This window comes from Anarhichas minor, unplaced genomic scaffold (assembly GCF_050575085.1).
Source record: "Anarhichas minor isolate MPS153535 unplaced genomic scaffold, ASM5057508v1 ptg000003l, whole genome shotgun sequence".
In the NCBI taxonomy this organism is placed as follows: domain Eukaryota; kingdom Metazoa; phylum Chordata; class Actinopteri; order Perciformes; family Anarhichadidae; genus Anarhichas; species Anarhichas minor.
The window spans coordinates 15,019,511-15,040,013 of record NW_027466449.1 but is presented as its reverse complement, the minus strand read 5'-3'; the positions used below and the strand labels follow the sequence as shown (position 1 = coordinate 15,040,013).

Below are 20,503 nucleotides of genomic sequence, written 5' to 3'. Positions count from 1 at the left end.
TTTTATTACAACAAAGATTTTACTTCAAATTTACTGAAATTTCTTCTACACTTTTTTCCGTCAGCTTTGAGATTGGTGGAGTCAGTGCTTGACCTGTGCTCCCTTTCTAATGTGAAAGTGAAGGTGCATCTCTTGGCCAGGCCAAGCAGGTCAAGAGAGGAAGGAGGGCTGGAGTTAAAAAAAAAAAAACCTGGGAGGGTAGATGCTGCTGGACTGAGGGGAGGGAGGTGAGGTTCGGGTTTCAGCCTGACAGGGGGTCTGGGGGAAGGACTGGCATTTTGGAATATACGAAGGATCCATACAAGGCACAGTGGACATAAAACCGTGCTGCTTGCCCTGACGCAGTGGGTGCAGAGTGCCAGCTGGGGCCCCACGTTGGATTTCACTTAAAGTTTGGAGGGTTTGACTGCATGGTGCCATAAGTCTCTGGGAACGCACACTTAACACACCACTGACTGAAAAGCCTGGTCTCGTCCATCCCTTCACTTCTCACCCAAGCTACTGTCTAATATTTAGACATGTTCGGCTTTGTGGATTCAAGGACTGTTCTGCTACTTGTAGCATCCCAAGTTGTTTTACTCTCCGTGGTCAGATGTCAGGAAGAGGACGACCGTAAGTTGCACTGTTTTTTCTTAACTTCTTCTTTTTAATTGCAAAAAAGAAAAAGTGGATTGTTACTCTGTTGACATTGTTGCCTTCCCAGTCGTCTCTACCTCATGTCTCAGAAGAATAGTGAAAAATAAATCCAATGCTGGAGGTGTGATGTCAAATGATGAGCAGGAAGAGCACAACGCCAGCATTACATGCAATTTCACAGTTATGTAGTTAAGTGTTTCTGCTGATGTGAGTGTATAATGTCAAGCAGGCTACCAGTGGTCTTTCCAAGTAAGCCAGTCCATGTATTTCTGTGGGATAGGTGAGGCTGTCAAGGCACATCAGTGTGGGATGGAGGACAAGGTGAACAAGTGTCCGTTTGTCCTCACCTGCGTCCTGCTGCTCAGCGTGTCCTGCTGTGTTTGCTCAAACTGTAGTGTTAGTTTTTAAGCAGCAAATCTTGCTTAATCAAGCTTATTGATGCCTTAAATGATGTTGGATTACTTTTTTTCCCAACCATTATGTAGAAGAAACACTTGTCAGACAAATCAGGATTTTCTTGAAAATGAGTCTTAAGAATGAAAATGTGAGTTTTGTTTTAAAGACATGTAGAACATATGCAAACCTCACCCACAGGATTTGTCTGGAGCAGATTCAGAGGTTTTCTTGATGTGAAGTGACGGGGTCAGACAGAGCTTGACCCCAGGCTAGCAGGCTCAAAGGGTAGCGGGGAGGGAGTGGGACAGAGGACAGGGTGCACAGCAGGGAGTCAACAGATGATGGACACATAGTTGTATTTATAGAAGGATGGGCTTTACTGCTTCCAGTTCCCTCTCTTATAGCATTTATAGGCTTTTAGCATTACATTACACCATAGATTGTAAAAAAAAAAGAAAAAGAATGGTGGTAAAGAAAGAAAAGGTTTCAGTAGCCAATTTCTGATCAGGAACTAAACCTTGTGACGTGTATGCGCTAAGTATCCCTTTGGCTTAAAAAACAAACAACAGCAGTTGGAAGGCCACAGCTCTAAGCTGTACATATTAAACAAAACACCCATTCTTAATTCCCTAAGATGTTTGCACTGGCGCTCGACACAGCTACGGGATCCAGATGGAGAAATTTAGAAGGACCCATGTGTTTACTTAAGGCAGCAGCTTGTCAAATGGGCACAGTATCCCTGTAAGAGAGGTTCATTCATACGAGCCGGCCTGCAGGTCAAATATACTCAGCCGACCACGTGAAATACCTCAACTAGGGCTTCAGACACAGCTGCCAACTGTGGCTCCTGTTGACATTACATTTTATGCGGCTGTAAAAAAAAGTCTCCTTATGATAACTTCTTTAGTTATTTTTAAAACGTGTGAGTTATAGTCCGCAGCTTCTGAATTGTACCAGTGTATTTTTGGGTCAGACCACCACCTGTTCATCAGCATCAAAGGAACAAGGCCACTTCCTATTCATTGACATCAATTATGTGTTTTATCATGTAATGCTGTTTCTTGAATGTCACCTTTTTGTGTACTTTGCACTACATCATGAAGTGTTCAGAGTATTATTTTGATGCAGGATAACTTTTATCTCTCTCCTTCCTCTTCCTCCATCTCACCCCCACACTGCTTTTACTCCTACTTCCTTGATGTGCCCCTTGACCCCCCTTTCATCCTCTTACTCCCTCACAACTTTTTTTTTTTTAAACATCTACTTCACAAACCCTCAACACTGTATAAACCCCAATACCTTTCTAACTCTCTCTCTCTTGAACCATCCTCTGTGTCCCCCCCCCCACCCCCCTCCTCTGTCCACCTGCCACGCGCCCCCTGCTGGCCACCACAGAGGAGGCAGGTGGCTGCATCCAGGAAGGCCAGCAGTATAATGATAAGGATGTGTGGAAGCCCGAGCCGTGTCGCATCTGTGTGTGCGACAGCAGAGCGGTTCTGTGTGATGAGATAATCTGCGAGGAGATCAGAGAATGTGCCAACCCTCTCATCCCATCTGGAGAGTGCTGTCCCATCTGCCCCGCTGATGCCAGTGCCCCCATTGGTTGTAATTTATTTATTCACATACCTATAAATAAATTACTCTCTTAGCTTGCATTTATCTCACCCTGGCTCACACTTTAGAATGGGGAACTGCTTTAGGATCCAAATTTCCTGCCCGATCGGGGGTTTGCAGCAGTCACTGATCATTGTCTCTCAATGTGATTTTTAATAGATTTGGCTGCTCTGAAACATTTTAGCTTTATGATTTGGAATTAGTCAATAACGATAATGATGTTCCCTATTCCAAAGTGGCCCCTCTACATGCTTGGTTTGGACGGAGACCAGACAAGCAACATTAACAGGATCCTCTTGGAATTGGATGAATCCTGTCATGTGTTGTCTGGCTCTCAGCTAAACCGGTAGAGACGCCCTCCTGCTCTTTTTTCTTTTTAACTCATGACTAAGATGAAGCCTACTTTCATGCTCAGCCTCAACTCCGTGATTTATTTGACCCACTTGGAGGTCTCCTGCAAAATGAAGGCGTCTTCAGGCCTTCTATGTATGAGGCCTCACGTCAAGACTATTTAGACCAATCGAAGGCTCAAGGCCGTGTAAAGAGACACTGTATTCCTGTAGTCTCGATTTGACAGATTTATCCAAATAAATAGGAACAAAGCTGTTAAAGAGAGAGTTGTGGTTTTATATTTGAAATAGAATACGTTTAAGATCACTTAAACATCAATTAATTTCCACAAATTTGATTATAAACAGTCTTTTTTATAACAATATAAGATACACAAGTGTACACCAGCTATCACTGTGGCTGCTACAGCTTTACTTCCTTTCACATTTTGCTTAAATGATCTAAACACTTTAATCTCATCTCCTGGTCCATGCTTGCTTCTGCTTCATCCCTCTTGGAATTACATTCCACCATTAATATAATCTGGATGGGTTGTTGGCCTTTGGGTTTGGTGAATGGTGTTTGATCCCTTTCTAGCGTCGTTAGATTTCCTTCCCCGTCTCTTTCCCTAAGAATCACAAACTAGGATTTAAATCAGTCAAGCGTCTGAAGTGTTTTTACCGACTTGTACATTTTTAATGTTCTGCTCTTCTTTTCCTCCCGTCACACATCCATCTGCAACATCAGAGACATTTGGTGCTAAGGTGAGGCCGGGGATTGTGGGAAAATACTGGTATCCATTCATTCAACAAGGAACTTTAAAAATAACTTTTCTTGTCAAATCTGTAGCTTTAAGTGGTTTGTTTCTTCGTAGAGTGTTTCAGGCCACTGATATCACTTCTTTCTGTTATCAATCAGGGCCAGAAAGGTGCACCAGGAGATATCGCTGATGTAAGTATGAATCCTCTGCAGTCTGTCAAACTGAAGTAACGCCTCATTGCTGTACTACAACCTTCCACTCCAAACTGCTTTATACACAAAGCAGTGATGGGCCTGAGAACACATGATCCAACAAACCTTCCTTTTCTATGTTGCTGTTATTTGGAATGAACAATTGCAACCTTTTTTTGGGAATTTTAAATGTCCAACACTGTGCCCATTCTTTTCCACAATCACCACCTACACAATACACATTTAAAACACATATATTTCACAGGTTCGTGCTTCGTCAACTTTGACTCTTCTCTCTTGACATAGATTTATCTCCAAACACTGAAAAACTATCCAGTTTTAAGCATTTTTGATCATTAGAGGGGCAATTTCTCGCTCATGAGAAGCTAACTGCAATGCCCAACAATCCCTCATTGAACTTTATATTACAAGAGGATAAACCCCGCATTCCTTGGACATAATGAACCCAATTAAATCCTCTTAGATCCTCTCAGCAACTTTGCTGCAAGTGCACATGTCAGGTGGCCAGAGTCGGCTGCACCAGAGGTTAAGAGGAGGTGATGTTTTCATGAAAACTTGTCCTGTCAAATGAAATCCTCATCAGATTGTGTTTTTAGCTTGATGCCCACCTCCTGCGAAGCTGGAATGTTCTTCTCTCATTTTAACTTAACCGGACACAATATGAGCGATTGGTCTTCTAATAAAGAGTAATTGACAAAACCTTTCTTTTTCACCCTTGTGCAGGTTGTTGGACCAAAAGGACCACCGGGCCCTATGGTAAATATTACACACTTCATTCATTTTATTGAGAAGGTTTATCTTATTACATTTATTCTACACTTGTTCAAGCATTGTTTGATGATAAATATTTATTGGTTGACAATAATTTGATTATAAATAGGAGTTTAGTTCATCCTGGGGATCTTACTGAGACAAATATCTTTGTTTTTTGCAGGGCCCCTCTGGTGAGCAGGGAGGACGCGGAGAAGCTGGCGCTAAGGGTGATACGGTAAGAGCCGACACACTGTGCACTAACAAACACCTCTCAGTACAGCATTCACAGGAAATTGCCTCGTATTAATATGCGAGTGCAGCATCACACGGCCAAATATTGAGTCAAGCAACAGCAGCTCTGATGATCATAACAACTGAGCTGACAGAGTTCTGTAATAGTTTGAGATTGCAGCGTTATTACTACTCAAGTGTAGGAACATCCAAATCTAATCATCACGCAACAGACATTAGACTTCTTCTGCAAATGTTTTGTTGTAAAACAAATCTTCTCTAGTAGTCCTGATGAATTTAGAGAAAATAACCTGCTCACTTTTTCCCTAGGGAAATGTTGGACCTCGTGGAAGAGATGGTGAGCCCGGCATCCCTGGAAACCCCGGACCCCCCGGCTCACCTGGACCATCAGGACTTGGAGGGGTGAGTGTGGGGCACTCCTGTAACACAATGGCATCAACAACAATTTAACAAAATCCCATTTTCTTATTCCCGTATCACACAGGGATAGAAATGTTTAGCTAAACATTCAAACAGAGGTATAAATATATGACTTAATAGTAAACTGTTGATGTAAAAATTCAACTCTTATTTAACCAGGCGAGTCATTAAGAAATAAAATCTTATTTACAATGGCGGCCTGTCAAATCGGCCCGACACATCAGTTTCTTAACAATCACTAAATCCCTTGTTGTTCTCTTTGGCTACATTTGACTCAGTCGATACACAGAAACAGCCCCAAATAAGTTGATTTGTTATTCAAAGAAGTAAGAGGGAAGAATGTAGTCTCTTCTTAGTCGATTAATTGGTCATTTTGGTCTTAGTCAATGAAGATTGCTGTCAGCGATTAGTCATTTTTTATTGCTTTTTCATGCTAAATGACTTATTTTTAAGAAATGTATGAACACATCTTTGGTGAACACAAGATTTAAAGTGGTGCCTTCGTGTGATTCTTTGCAGAGAAACTCAGTTTCACAGTTCTGTAGATTAAATCAACGAATCAATTCAACAGCAAAATCATAAAAGTGTTTGTCGACTAATAATTGCTTCATGTCGGACAGACCTAGACGAATGTGAAGCTTGTCTTTCTACTTTCAGTTCTCACGGTAACTGATCCACCATTTGGGTCATTAATTCAGTTAATGCAGCTCACTTGCTGCTGTGTGTAATGGCCCACTTAGCTCAGGCCGGATAACGGATAATAACTGCAATAACTGACTGTCAGTCTCTGTCTGTTTTGCGTGTTACAGAACTTTGCTGCTCAGATGGCTGGAGGTTTCGATGAGAAGTCCGGAGGCGCTCAGATGGGTGTGATGCAGGGACCGATGGTAAGCAGCGCTGTGTGCAGTGAATATATCTAACAGGAAGTGTGTATGTTTTTGCTATGTAAACAGTTTCATCTCTCACAATGACATAAAACTCATCACATACGTTTACCTGGTCTCAGAGTTGCTGCTGAAGATAAGTGGAGAACAATAATGATTACAATGCTGCCACCTTGTGGTTCAGTAGATTCACTTCAAGCTACCTGATAGATTTCCGGGTTAACTTTCTCTGTTTGTCTTGTGTGTCTCCTTCAGGGTCCCATGGGTCCTCGTGGTCCCCCTGGACCCAGTGGAGCTCCTGTAAGTACACTCATTACAGCACTACATCACTATGTGACCGGTCATCAAAATCAAACAGCGACTGTGGAAACATATAGAGAAGAGTTGTTGGCATAAATGGATCTTTATTACTTTGTCATTTGTACCTACAGGGCCCACAAGGTTTCCAAGGTGGACCTGGAGAGGCAGGAGAGAATGGTCCCTCTGTAAGTATTAACACGTATCCCAGAATGCATCTATGTGCCCAACAGACACCATACTGCTCCCATTTGCTGAAGTGTTTAGGGTTTAACAGCAGCATCTACTTCCACAGAAACAAATTCTGATTATGAATGATATTATAAGCATATCTAAGCTGTTTGAATTCTCTGACAGTGAAAATATGTGATTTCATCACCAAATTTTGCAATTTTGCTCAAAATGTAGTTCAACGGCAGGACAGTGTGAAGGCAGTGTTTGCATTTTGCAGCACAAATGTCTAATTTCGAATTGTCTTTAAAGCAATTACATCGCTGTCACTCATGATTTACCTTTGTTTGTATTCATACCAGGGAGCAATGGGACCTCGTGGACCATCTGGACCTTCTGGAAAACCTGGTAGCGATGTAAGTGTCGAGGCCTCATCTTTGTATGAAACTCACAGCTCAGTGAAACATAAGCACAACACACACAAAGTTAAGGTCAAAAAAAGTCAAAAACGGCCTTTTGTCCCGAGTAACAGCGCAACTATTTCACTTGATTGCCTCATTATTATTTCACAATGATGTTTGAGTCAACCAACATATAAACAACTTTTAAGCTCCCTACCCTCTAAAGGGCAGTCTCTTAACAATGCTGCTGAGAATGATGATATATTTCCTCTACTGTAAAGTGCAGTGCTGCTACATCTCAGCTGCTTCAGGAAATAATCACCCCACTTCCTGTTTGTTTCTAGGGAGATGCTGGCAAACCTGGAAAAGCTGGTGAGCGTGGACCTGCAGGGCCTCAGGTGACTAACTCCAGGATTACAACGCATGTCAAAGTCTAAAGAGGAAAATAGAGATGCGGTTCAGCGTTCCTCGTGTAAAGATTTTGTGTGTTTTTTTTTCTATTATAGGGAGCTCGTGGATTCCCTGGAACTCCTGGACTTCCTGGAATCAAAGGACACAGAGTGAGTGTTTCAACCTTGCTTATGCAACTTGCAACTCATGCTCATTCATTGCACCCTGATGACTGACTGATGTGTCTCTGTAGGGTCACTCTGGTCTGGATGGAGCTAAGGGAGAGACTGGTGCCGCAGGAGCCAAGGTAAGACCACCACGTGTATCTTTTTGTGATGATATCATTGGAATCGTTTTGCAAATATTCCCAATTTGTTTCCTCTCACTTCTTCTAACTTCTCTGCTCTCTGTTCCCATCAGGGCGAGTCTGGTTCCTCTGGAGAGAACGGCGCTCCTGGACCCATGGTGAGTCTCCAGTGCTCTTTCTGGTCTGCTATATTATTTGATATTTGCAGAATGTGAATAAATTGAAGCTGTGTGTTTCATAATGATCGAGATAAACTGATCTTCTGTCACAGGGCCCACGTGGTCTGCCCGGTGAGAGGGGACGTTCTGGAGCTGCCGGAGCTGCAGTGAGTAACAAACTGATGCATCAATATGTCTCTAGTTTTCTGTAACAACTTAAAGAAACATATAATCTCTCCATTGTGGCGTACACAACTGACTATCCTGTCTCTTTACTCTTCAGGGTGCCCGTGGAAATGATGGCTTGTCCGGTCCTGCTGGTCCACCTGTGAGTATCGTAGTTTCCACTTTGCATCCAATTTAGTTTGTGATGTTTTATAATGCCATGTCTCTGGATAACACATCAACAAAGTGATGAGACATGAAGCCTAACCAGCAGGTTTTTGCTCTGTCTACAGGGGCCCGTTGGTCCTGCTGGAGCTCCCGGTTTCCCAGGATCTCCAGGATCCAAGGTTTGTCCAAATCACATTATCACAAACTAGTATTTCATATCTGTGGCAGACATTACGTTACAAAAGTCTGGCGAGTGTCACTTGAAGCATTTGTGGTTCAGGTTCTACTTTATCACTCAGTGAATTCTTCGGAGGTTCTTTCAGGCCATTAATCTCTCTTCATTCAGTCTGCTCACATGGAGTCTATATCTATATATATATATATATATTTGGGTACATATAAGAACAGACAGAACAGGTACTAAACACACCATTATCTTCAGCTCTAAATGGAGGTACACATTTTGGATTCACAGATAAATGAAATGTAAATGATAAGTTATTGTGTCCTGTCAGGGAGAAGCTGGTCCTACTGGAGGCCGTGGATCTGAAGGAGCACAGGGACCTCGCGGAGAGGCCGGTACCCCAGGATCCCCTGGACCCTCCGGAGCATCGGTTCGTTAACCATCAACCTGATCGTCCAGACTTTTGATTGGCTACATAGAACGTCACCATTCTTACACTGCGCTTGTCACTGATGAACTTCTTCTTCTCTGTCGGTGTAGGGTAACCCCGGTACTGATGGTATTCCTGGATCTAAAGGATCTGCTGTGAGTCCACTCTCTGTATTCATTGTTTTAGAGTCCTCCATAGTTTCTTTGTAATTCATGATATCACTGTTATACCTTATTCTGATATTTTGTTGTGTTTTTTTCTTCCTTGAAGGGTGGTGCTGGTATTGCTGGTGCTCCTGGATTCCCCGGCCCTCGTGGCCCACCTGGACCACAGGGAGCCACAGGACCTCTGGGGCCAAAGGGACAGTCTGTAAGTCACCTGGGAATAATCTAAATCATCTGTGAAACCTTCATACTTGTTTGTGTTGTGACTATTTATTCTTGTGGCTGTCCTCCTTTCTTGCCGTGTTTAGGGAGACCCTGGTCTTCCTGGATTCAAAGGTGAAGCTGGACCCAAGGGAGAGCTCGTAAGTACATGCTAAGTACACCACTTTGAAGCATCTTTTAGAATTAGACCACAGAGGAGATTTACTGACACATCTTCATTTCTCCAGGGCCCCATTGGTCCTCTAGGGGGCCCTGGTCCCGCTGGTGAAGAAGGAAAGAGAGGCGCCAGAGGAGAGCCTGGATCTGCCGGACCACTCGGACCTCCAGGAGAGAGAGTCAGTCATCAGGATGTTCAACAACATTTTAGATTGCTTGTTGCTATTTTCAGTAAAATCTAATCAAATGCAACTCTGATTCTTTCCAGGGAGGTCCTGGTAACCGTGGTTTCCCAGGTCAGGACGGTCTTGCTGGTGCTAAGGTATGACCCGCCAGAACTCATCTCAGCTCACTGACACCGTGAATAGATGATCTGAGCACTGCAGCACCAAAATTATGCTGTTATGGTCATAAAACTAGCTGCCATATGTCTACCAGGTTGTTATTGAACTGGCTGATATCTTCTCTACTTCAGGGTGCCCTTGGTGAACGTGGTGTTCCTGGTGCTGCTGGGCCCAAAGGTGTCGGTGGAGATCCTGGACGCACAGGAGAGTCCGGCCTCCCCGGAGCCAGAGTGAGTCAGAGCAGTCAGACAGCGTTATGTAGTCGTTGGATGTTTAGTGTTGCTGGCTTGATCGGATTGATTTTATATGTTTTTGATGCTGATGATCTCTAACATGTGTGGTCCTTTCATAGGGTCTCACCGGTCGTCCCGGAGATGCTGGTCCTCAAGGCAAAGGTGGACCCTCTGTGAGTACAATATTTATCCTGTCACGCTTATGAAAGGTTGCAGCATCCCATCATCACTAGCAGCAGTGTGATATGTTTTTATTTATATAGATTTTATAATAAAAGTAAGAATGTGGTTATTTACTTTTATAATTAGACACTTAAACACACAGAAATAGTACAACTCACCCATGCAAAGTGGCTTCCCAGCTGTATTTTTAAACAAACTTGAAAATAGCACTTTATTGCACAAACACAGGAAATATAAAAACCCTTAATTCACCACATGATCTAAAATGAAAGCCTCTTATTGAATAAGACTTTACATTGTAGTGTGAATCATAATCAACTGGAAGAACGTATGCAAGCACACACAAGTTTCAACTCCCACTGCTTGAGTGCTGATTTCCTACCTTTGTGTCTTTGACAGGGTGCTTCTGGTGAGGACGGTCGCCCCGGCCCCCCCGGCCCTCAGGGAGCCCGTGGACAGCCAGGAGTGATGGGATTCCCTGGACCAAAGGGAGCCAACGTGAGTTTTTAGAGAAGAACAGTAGGAGAACATACAGCATAATGAAAACCCGATAATATACGGTCTAAATACATCCATGTCTAGATGGGACAAATCAGTAATACAGCTTTTCAGAAGCCAAATATTACTACTAGTACTGCTACTGTCGGTTAGCTCGTAGCACTCAAAGCTAAAGAGACTTCCTACGGATCATTTACTGTGATTTCTCTTCAACAGGGTGAAGCTGGAAAGGCAGGAGAGAAGGGTCTTGTGGGTCGCCCTGGTTTGAGAGTGAGTACATTTTCCCCATGAATACGAAAACATCACAAATGGATTCATGGTCTCCAGATCACTTTTCAAAATCTAAATACTCCTCTTTGAACAGGGTCTGTCTGGAAAAGATGGTGAGACTGGTTCTTCTGGACCTTCTGGCCCCGCTGTGAGTATTTCAGTGTAGTTACATGTTGTGAGATGTGTTTTCACTTGTTCTTTGTCCCTCGACTGATCCCCTGTGTCTGCGTCTGTCACAGGGGCCTGCTGGAGAGAGAGGAGAGCAAGGACAGCCTGGACCTTCCGGCTTCCAGGTGAGTTTATTTTCTCTTCAAATCCCAGAAAACGCCAGTCTGGAAAAAAATCAAAGCGAGATTATTAAAATGACTGATATTCAATATGACTGTGTTGCACAGACAGTTATTCAGGAAGCCAGCAGACTTAGGTCTATATTTATAGATATCATATAATGAATCCCTTTCTTGGACAGGGTCTGCCTGGACCATCTGGTGCCCCAGGAGAGGCTGGAAAATCTGGAGACCAGGTGAGTGACACTCACTAACAAACCTGTTACTTTGGATTTACTTCATCTGTCGGTCTATTGTGGCCGACAACCCTTTTGACACAAACTGTGTCCAGCTACATGCCAAATGATGGTCTTTCTGAAGACCACTACTGAAAATAACAGCATATGTAGCAATGAAGGAAGTGAAAGATGAGCTGAAACAGTCTCTGGTTCAAGCCTGTAAAAATAAATAAATTTTTTTCTGTTGCAACAAGAAGGAGATCGCAGTGCGAATGCTTAATGTTAATCACCAACTGACTATTGAACACAATCATGAATCTTATTATTTTTAAACTTTAACATTAAACTTAAAGTTAAAATGACTAATCGACCTTACAAACATTGGGAATCAAATCTTCTTCTTGTAGTTTAACGTTACAGTTGAGTTAACATTATACTCTCTATTCTCAGTTTTTATACTATTCTATTTCGTATTTTATCAGTCTATTTTAATCATTGTATATAATTTGGTCTTATTTTTTCTTACCTGCCTCATTTACTTTCTGTGATTTATGTGCAGTGGCTGCTGTAACAAATAATATATAAAATATTCTATATATCCAAAAAACAATATGCTAAAGTTAAACATCTATCAGCTCTTTTCAAGTCAATCCATAACTACATTACTCAAACGGAAAATGAAATGTATTTTTTGTTGGTGATGAGGATCTTTCTATAGTACAGTTCTGTAAAAGCCTCATTCCGTACTGCTGAATGTTTCTCGACCTCAGATAGATTACTTTCATTACATTGCAACATTCAGGATTGAAGTTGTATTTAGTTATAAGATTAATTGTCGCATTCTTATTGGGACTAACAATGAAAGCTCAGCAGAAGTTTTTACGACACAGATGTTTAGATGTGTGAAACTCTGTGTCTTTTCTCTGTGCAGGGTATTTCTGGAGAGGGCGGAGTTCCTGGTGCTGTTGGACCCAGAGTGAGTTTCCATGTTAAAGCTTCATGTCTTCATTTCCAAACACACGATTCATACATAAATATTACGACTTATTTACGTTGTTGTCTTTATACAAGAGGATTCAACGAGCACTCCTTACATCACATACCTGAGCAACGGCTAGCATCTCTTGATTCTCGTGTTGACTCAGAGTCTCTTTGTCTCCTGACAGGGTGAGCGTGGTTTCCCTGGTGAGAGGGGTGGTGCTGGAGCTCAGGGTCTTCAGGGACCTCGTGGACTTCCTGGAACACCTGGAACTGATGGACCCAAGGTCAGTGGATACAGATTTTGTGTTGAGAATCAAATTGTTGCTCTGAGTCGACTAGATTTATGTTTGTTGTTCACGAAAAACATATGAAAAGATCTGCAAAAGTCTGTTTCATCAAGGTGGACTTCTTGTCCTAACAACTAATTCCCTTGATGTTTTTGAAAGGCCCAAACTTAAGCTAGGCTAGCCGTTCCCCCCTGTTTCCAGTCTTTATGCTAAGCTAAGCTAACTGGCTGGCTGCAGCTTGAGATTTACCGTACAGACATAAGAGACCTTCTCATCTAACTCTCAGCAACAGAACAAATAAGCATATTTTTGCAAAATGCCAAACTATTCCTTGAAATTATTTAAGAAAAAGCTTTGAAGATCTTTCTGGTCTAATCATTTCTTAGTGGACATGTTGAACATGGACCTGCAGCTTTGGTCAAGTTCAAGAGAAATGTTGACATATTTTAAATGAATAATGAAACTATATTAGGACATATTTAAGGCTTTTCACATTACTCATATATTTCTAGTTTTGCCAGGAAAAAGAGGACCAGCATGTCCACACTCAACTCAGTTAGTTCATAAGAAACTAGTAGACATGAACAAATTTGACTGACAAGTTATCTCCTCATTGTAACTCAGGGAGCCATTGGACCTAATGGCGCTACTGGATCCCAGGGCCCCCCCGGCCTGCAGGGTATGCCTGGAGAGAGAGGAAGTGGTGGAATCTCAGGAGCCAAGGGAGACAGAGTGAGTGGTGGATTCTTCAAAGTGGACGTTTAGTTTGACATCATGCATTATTTCTTAAGTTTAAATGGCACATTTAAAAGAGCAAATGTCATGACCAGAGGCCTTTGTAGTTCTGTGTTTAATTAACACGCTGCTTTCTTCTCTGTCCAACAGGGTGACAACGGACAGAAAGGACCCGAGGGAGCTTCTGGAAAGGACGGTGGAAGAGTGAGTTCAACATGAATCCTTGGTCTCCGAGTGAAGTCATCTAACAGAAGAAGCACATTCAATCACTCTGTTATCTATAACTCTGTATCCATGCTCTTCCTCAGGGTTTGTCTGGTCCTATTGGTCCTCCTGGCCCATCTGGACCCAATGGAGCCAAGGTAAGAATAACAGTGTCACCCTTTGGATTGTTAAAGGGAAATCAATTGAGTTGAATTATTTTGGTTGGTTTGACTGACTGGTTCTCTCCTATCCAGGGTGAAACTGGAGCTGGTGGCCCTAATGGTGCCACTGGTGTTCGTGGTGCTCCTGTAAGTACCTCTTCTTGTCATGTGTACAGTAATGATAATAATAATAATAATAAACTTATAAAACACAGAACACATTTAAAACACAAAGAGGATGATATGAACTCAATGCCAAAAAGAGAGAGCAAAACGAACTAAAATGAAAACACAAGTGGGTGTTTGGAAGTGATTTAAAAGCTGAGACAGAGTTTGCAGCCCTGATCTCCTCAGGCTGGTCACTCCACAGTCTAGGAGGCCCTGTGACCTTTATGTATGTAAGCTGGTCCTTGGTACAACAAGGAATCGGATGATCTCAGGAAGGGACATAGGGCAATAAAGGATCTGATAGGTAACTTGGGGCTTTGCTTTGTACGTAATCTGAAGCCAAAGAGTTACAGATAGTTATTCTAATGTACTGGTTATGAAGCTGTGATGCAGTACGCATCACACGTTAATCAGCTGGTGTGCATGTGTCTGGAACTGAGCTGCTGCTTGAAATAATGATCAATAATAAAAGAGCAATGTGTAAAGAGCAATGCTGTATGTGTTTGGTCTTTTTTAAACCAAGTCTCAAATTGAATAGCGTCCTTTAGCCTGGACAGAGCATGATGCAGTAAAAACATTACAGTAACATGAAGAGGGGATGGCTAAGCTGAATTTGGACAGTGTAGACACTTTGCTAGTGACAAATACATTATTGAACTGGAAGAAGAAGAAGGAGAAACTTCTATAGTTAGAGATTAAGTGGAGGATTTTTATGTGTTAATGCTAATAATCAGACAAGGACTGGTAGTACTGCTGTTACTCCAACAAGGTTGTAAATATGCGGGGAGAATCTTATTTATCTATTTTAATATTATTATATTTGTTCTCCTTTTTCTACAAGAACAAAGAAACATAGTGTCAAAGAATAATAATAAAAACAGCATGAATATATCTCACCCCGAGCTCTTCTGTCCTCTTGCAGGGTGACCGTGGTGAGATCGGTCCTCACGGGCCTGCCGGCTTTGCTGGACCTCCTGTAAGTAAAGTCAACGCAGCACCGTCTGTTAAAATGAAACAACTGAAAGATGGTTTTGATATAATAACATTACTTTTCTGTTTAAAATGTCCAGGGTTCAGATGGTCAGCCTGGTGCTAAGGGAGAGCTTGGTGAGTCTGGACAGAAGGGAGAAGGTGGTTCTCCTGGACCTCAGGGACCATCTGGTGCTCCTGGACCTGTGGTGGGTATTTTTTATTCGTATTATATAAATTGAAGTCACTGTAGTGTAATATCAAGATGACTAATCGTTCTTTGTCTTTTTCAGGGACCCACTGGTGTATCTGGACTTAAAGGTGCACGTGGTGCTCAGGGTGCCCCTGTAAGTAACTCCTATGTTTATGTAATCACATGAAGAATACATCGCAAAAAATACTTCAGCTGAATGCAGATTCATTCATTCATTCATTGACTTTTTTAAGAGCTAAGATAAGGATTGGAGAGCTAAAACGATTAGTCGATTAATTAATAATTCAATTATCATTTAAATGATTTTCAAAGCACAAATATCAAACGGTCACTAATCCTCTAATTCCAACTCCTCGGTTGTGATGAAGTTCTAGTTTCTTCGTCTCATGTGATAGTGAATTGCTTATTTTTGGGGTATTGGACTGTTGGACTAGACAAAACTAGCCATTTGAAGGTGGCGACTTGGGCGTTTAGGAAATTGTTAAAAGGCATATTTCATTTTTTTAACATCTGTTGACCAAGCAGTTAATGGAGAATAGGGAAGAGCATCAGCAGATTAGTTGATGATGGACATAATCATCAGTTAGATCACTGTGAATTGAGATGCATTGATGATTTATATTTGCTGAATCCTTCCTGGTTACAACACTTCTTCCTAATTGACCTTAGTTATTGATGTTCAGAGTGATTCACAGGTCGACAGGTTGGGTATGATTATGTTTACTGAAGTCTTGTTCTCTTTGAAAGGGCGCTACTGGTTTCCCTGGTGCTGCTGGCAGAGTTGGATCTCCCGGCCCTAATGTGAGTGTTTCATCAATAACAAATTCGTAGAAAGGGAAATCAATTTACTCAGTCGATCTAAAAGGATTTGTGTCCTTGTTTTTGAGTGTATTTCTGCTCTCACCCACTTAAATCCTCTCTCTTTCCATGACAGGGTAACCCTGGTTCTGCCGGCCCTGCTGGCTCCTCTGGTAAAGACGGACCGAAGGGTGCTCGTGGTGATGCCGGCCTCCCAGGAAGACAGGGAGACGGTGGTCTCCGTGGACTTTCTGGCTCACAAGGACAGAAGGGAGAGGCTGGAGACATTGGAAAAGCTGTGAGTTTTATTTTGCGCCTCACAGGAACACATTAAGTACCTGTCTACTGGTGACAAGAGTGTGAGACTCAGTCTTCTCTTTCCTGACTCTGTAGGGTTTCGATGGGCCTTCAGGTCCTGCGGGTCTGGTTGGATCTCCTGGTATTGTTGGTTTGCCCGGTCAGCGTGGAGAGAGAGGTTTCGCTGGTCTCCCTGGACCTTCTGTAAGTGTTTTCTTCAACATTTAGCTTCCATGTAAACTGTTTGAAAATTTGATAAGAGCCAGATCCTTATGTTTAAAAAAAAACTTCTTTAAAATTTGGTTGCTGTTTAATATTTAAAAAAATTCACTCAATTCAGTGGGATAAACCTTAATCTTACTGTAACTTTGCAATAAAGAGTCTTATTCTTGTTAGTTATCCTCCAGTTTCTAAGCGAATAGACACAAAATACTGATCCACTGAAGATCAGCAGATTATTCGGTTTACCTTCGATGTCAAAGGAGCTACTGGAATCTCATGAAGATATTCCCTCTGTGTTTAGGGAGAGCCTGGTAAACAAGGAGGTTCTGGCTCTGCTGGCGACCGCGGACCTCCTGGACCTGTGGGACCCCCTGGACTTACTGGGCCTTCTGGAGAGACTGGCAGAGAGGTCAGACCTACAGAATAATAACAACAACAACAAAATGTTACGAATGGCAGGACAGCTGTCCCGTTAGTTGTGCATCACGTTATGACTGTAGGAACAGCATTTACAATATTCATCTTGATCCATCAAAAAATGTAAGTCTGTCATTTCATTAAAAACATGTCTCTGTATCTCAGGGTACCTCTGGATCAGATGGACCTCCTGGTAGAGACGGATCTACTGGAATCAAGGTGAGAGACTTTAGCCTCACAAAAAAGTCTAGTCCAAAATCCCACAGTTTGACTAAAGTCGACTAGATCTGTTGTTTTCCTGATCACCTTGTTGTCCTCCTGTAGGGAGAGCGAGGTAACACCGGTTCCGCTGGCGCCCCTGGAGCTCCCGGTGCCCCCGGTGCCACCGGACCTGTCGGACCCCTCGGCAAGCAGGGAGACAGAGGAGAGGGCGTAAGTAATGCAACATCCTGTAAGGCCCACAGGCAGAAGGCCCAGTGTCAGGCATCGATCCGTATTTTTGACCCACACTATTGTTTCTTTTCTTTAGGGCGCTCAAGGACCCGCAGGACCCTCTGGACCCAGCGGCGCTAGAGGGATGGCTGTGAGTATCACCATCTCTAATGGCAACAATACTATTATGTTTTTATTTTAATTTGATTTAGCTAATTAAGAGTGCTACACATAGGCAGCCATGCATTTTAATACATGTTAAACCTTTACTCCAGGGACCCCAAGGACCACGTGGTGACAAGGGAGAGAGTGGTGAGGTTGGAGAGAGGGGACAGAAGGGTCACCGTGGCTTCACTGGTCTGCAGGGTCTTCCCGGACCTCCTGTGAGTAATCCACATCTAATAGTTCACCCCTGCTCCACACCACTTCTGATCTGTCTGCTCTGCCATCTAATCTGTCATTGTCCTCGTCCTAACAGGGTTCCTCTGGAGATTCTGGAGCTGCCGGACCTGCCGGACCAAACGGAGCTAAGGTAAGAAAGCAGAGCGCAAAAAAAAGAAGAAGCAATAAGCGAAAGAGAAGAAAAAACTCTTCTTCCATTTCCATCCTGCAGCTTTAACACCTCAGATATGTGATGGTAATGAAGGGCACGGGTTAGTCTTTTTGTAATTCTCAAATCACCTGAAGAAGACGGGGACAGGAGAGGCCACGTGCTTTAATTACCCACCGCTGTGATAAGAGGGGCTGCTGAGGCATTTCGTAATTACTCTCTGCTCAGAGAAGAGGCAGACGGACAGGAGGGGCCGCGATTTGTGAAACCGCTCCTGCTGAGATCAGAAATGGACTTCAATATCTATTCTAGATTAGCTAAGCGCTGAGCCCGATAAGGAAAATGAAGAGAAATGTCACCAGACAAATACTCTTCATGCATAATAAGGCAGAAGGGTTTAGAGGTGATTGGGGTAATAGAGAGGAACTGCTGGCACATTTGAATTGCTTAATCAGATCTTTTTTTTATTCAGACTGCATGATGGATCTAAAACAAAGTAACCGGCACAGCTCCACACTTTGAATAGAAAGCACAAGCTCGTAATATAAAGTAATGTTTCAGATAAACGCAGACATGTTCACTTACACTCGCTGTTTCTATAGGGACCACCTGGACCATCCGGACATGCTGGCAAAGACGGATCAAATGGACAGCTTGGCCCCATTGGACCCCCTGGACCTCGTGGACGTTCTGGAGAATCTGGTTCTGCTGTACGTAACATGCCCTAAATATAAGTTAAACTCCACTGAGCCATTATACTGGGCTTTTTCAACGCTGTCTCTCTACACCTGATTGTACCGGAATGCCCACCTGATCCATTTCCTGCTAACAGGGTCCTCCTGGTAACTCCGGACCCCCTGGCCCACCTGGTCCTCCTGGCCCAGGCATCGACATGTCGGCCTTCGCTGGTCTGGGTCAGATCGAGAAGTCCCCCGATCCTCTCAGGTACATGAGGGCCGATGAGGCCTCCAGCTCCCTGAGGCAGCATGACGTGGAGGTCGATTCCACACTTAAGACACTCAACAGCCAGATTGAGAACCTGCGCAGCCCCGACGGCAGCCAGAAGAACCCTGCTCGCACCTGCAGAGACCTGAAACTGTGCCACCCCGAGTGGAAGAGTGGTGAGTAGGCCGGGGAGTCTAAAATGATGTGAAGAAATGAAAGTGTGCTGATGTGCCTCATTTTGCCTTAAAATGTTCTTAACTGGTGAATGCATATTAGCAAATTATGAATTATTCTCTTTTAGATATGTCTTTCTACAACACCTCAAAAATGATATTATTACATCCTGGTGTGAAAATGTATAAAACCAAGACAGGAATGTCATTACTTCTGTGAACAAGATCAGCTTTCCTCTCATCTTCAACAAAATACAGATCCCTTGATGTCCAAACCTGATCTAGAAATGCTAATATATGCTTTTTGCTAGAATAAAAACAGGCGTCGCTCTTTATTAACCCAAGTCTCTCTCATCTCTCCAGGTAACTACTGGGTTGACCCCAACATCGGCAGCATAGCTGATGCCATCAAGGTCTTCTGCAACATGGAGAGCGGAGAGACCTGCGTCTCCGCAAGCATCGCCGAGGTACCAAAGAAGAACTGGTGGACCAGCAAGGGCAATGACCGCAAACACGTCTGGTTCGGAGAGACCATGAACGGAGGATTCCACGTGAGTGCACTTTAACGATACAATGCTTCGGATAATGTCGGTTAAACTGATCTTGAATTAGAACTTAACGATCCCTAAACGTGAAAGCTTGCTAATGAATTCCCTTCGACCTGTCCCGCGGTCGTGCAGTTCAACTACGCTGATGACGGCCCCATTGCCAACGCTGGCAGCATCCAGCTGACCTTCTTGAGGCTTCTGTCCACCGAAGCGTCCCAGAACCTGACTTACCACTGCAAGAACAGCGTAGCCTACTTGGACCAGGCCACAGGCAACCTGAAGAAGGCCCTGAAGCTGCAGGGCTCCAACGATGTGGAGATCCGCGCAGAGGGCACCAGTCGCTTCACGTACACCGTGTTGGAGGACGGCTGCAAGGTGAGGCTTCTGCAAAATAGAGCCAGGAAGAATGAATCTTTCCTGTGTTTTATATATCGTCATTGTATTATGCGACTGCTGTTAACACATTCCTGTACTCTCAACCAACAGAAACATACAAGCCGGTGGGGCAAGACTGTCTTTGAGTACAAAACACAGAAGACCTCCCGTCTGCCAATCGTGGACATTGCTCCCATGGACATCGGCGGAGCGGATCAGGAGTTCGGAGTCGAAGTAGGCGCAGTCTGCTTCTTGTAAATTGGAATATCACAATGGCCCCCCAAAGAAAACACAGGAAATAAATAAACTCAACCATGAAACATTACACACACACTTCCACAATAAAGAAGACTGGAAATTATAAAAGAAAATTGATACTTTTTCCTCTCACAACGAAGTGCTCTCCAAGTTGTACTCCCTGGATGTTAGCGCTGAAGGGCACCGGCAATATCTGTACACCACACCAGCATTCTCTGTCAACCCTGCTTCCTGAGATCCAGTCATGTTTCCCATGGCCCACTGTT

At 43.3% G+C, this 20,503-nt stretch overlaps 1 protein-coding gene across 4 annotated transcripts; it reads left to right on the top strand.

The window, feature by feature from the left end:
• Positions 1–518: 518 nt before the first annotated feature.
• LOC142950294 (uncharacterized) lies at positions 519–20,237 on the top strand. Of its 4 annotated transcripts, none has more exons than XM_076092126.1 (54): positions 519–612; positions 2,428–2,622; positions 3,724–3,740; positions 3,895–3,927; positions 4,672–4,704; positions 4,883–4,936; positions 5,263–5,355; positions 6,183–6,260; positions 6,513–6,557; positions 6,689–6,742; positions 7,088–7,141; positions 7,471–7,524; positions 7,633–7,686; positions 7,770–7,823; positions 7,937–7,981; positions 8,095–8,148; positions 8,265–8,309; positions 8,440–8,493; positions 8,830–8,928; positions 9,039–9,083; positions 9,199–9,297; positions 9,401–9,454; positions 9,542–9,649; positions 9,739–9,792; positions 9,946–10,044; positions 10,167–10,220; positions 10,630–10,728; positions 10,945–10,998; positions 11,093–11,146; positions 11,238–11,291; positions 11,468–11,521; positions 12,435–12,479; positions 12,670–12,768; positions 13,396–13,503; positions 13,657–13,710; positions 13,815–13,868; positions 13,965–14,018; positions 14,962–15,015; positions 15,110–15,217; positions 15,302–15,355; positions 15,970–16,023; positions 16,157–16,318; positions 16,414–16,521; positions 16,841–16,948; positions 17,122–17,175; positions 17,281–17,388; positions 17,486–17,539; positions 17,664–17,771; positions 17,867–17,920; positions 18,541–18,648; positions 18,771–19,059; positions 19,420–19,607; positions 19,737–19,979; positions 20,091–20,237. In XM_076092126.1, the coding sequence occupies exons 1-54, from the start codon at positions 519–521 to the stop codon at positions 20,235–20,237; spliced, it is 4,452 nt and encodes a 1,483-aa protein (XP_075948241.1). The 4 variants fall into 4 exon arrangements, with proteins under 4 accessions (XP_075948241.1, XP_075948240.1, XP_075948242.1 ...); XM_076092125.1 differs by having other exon boundaries at positions 2,428–2,634; XM_076092127.1 differs by lacking the exon at positions 2,428–2,622.
• Positions 20,238–20,503: the final 266 nt, after the last annotated feature.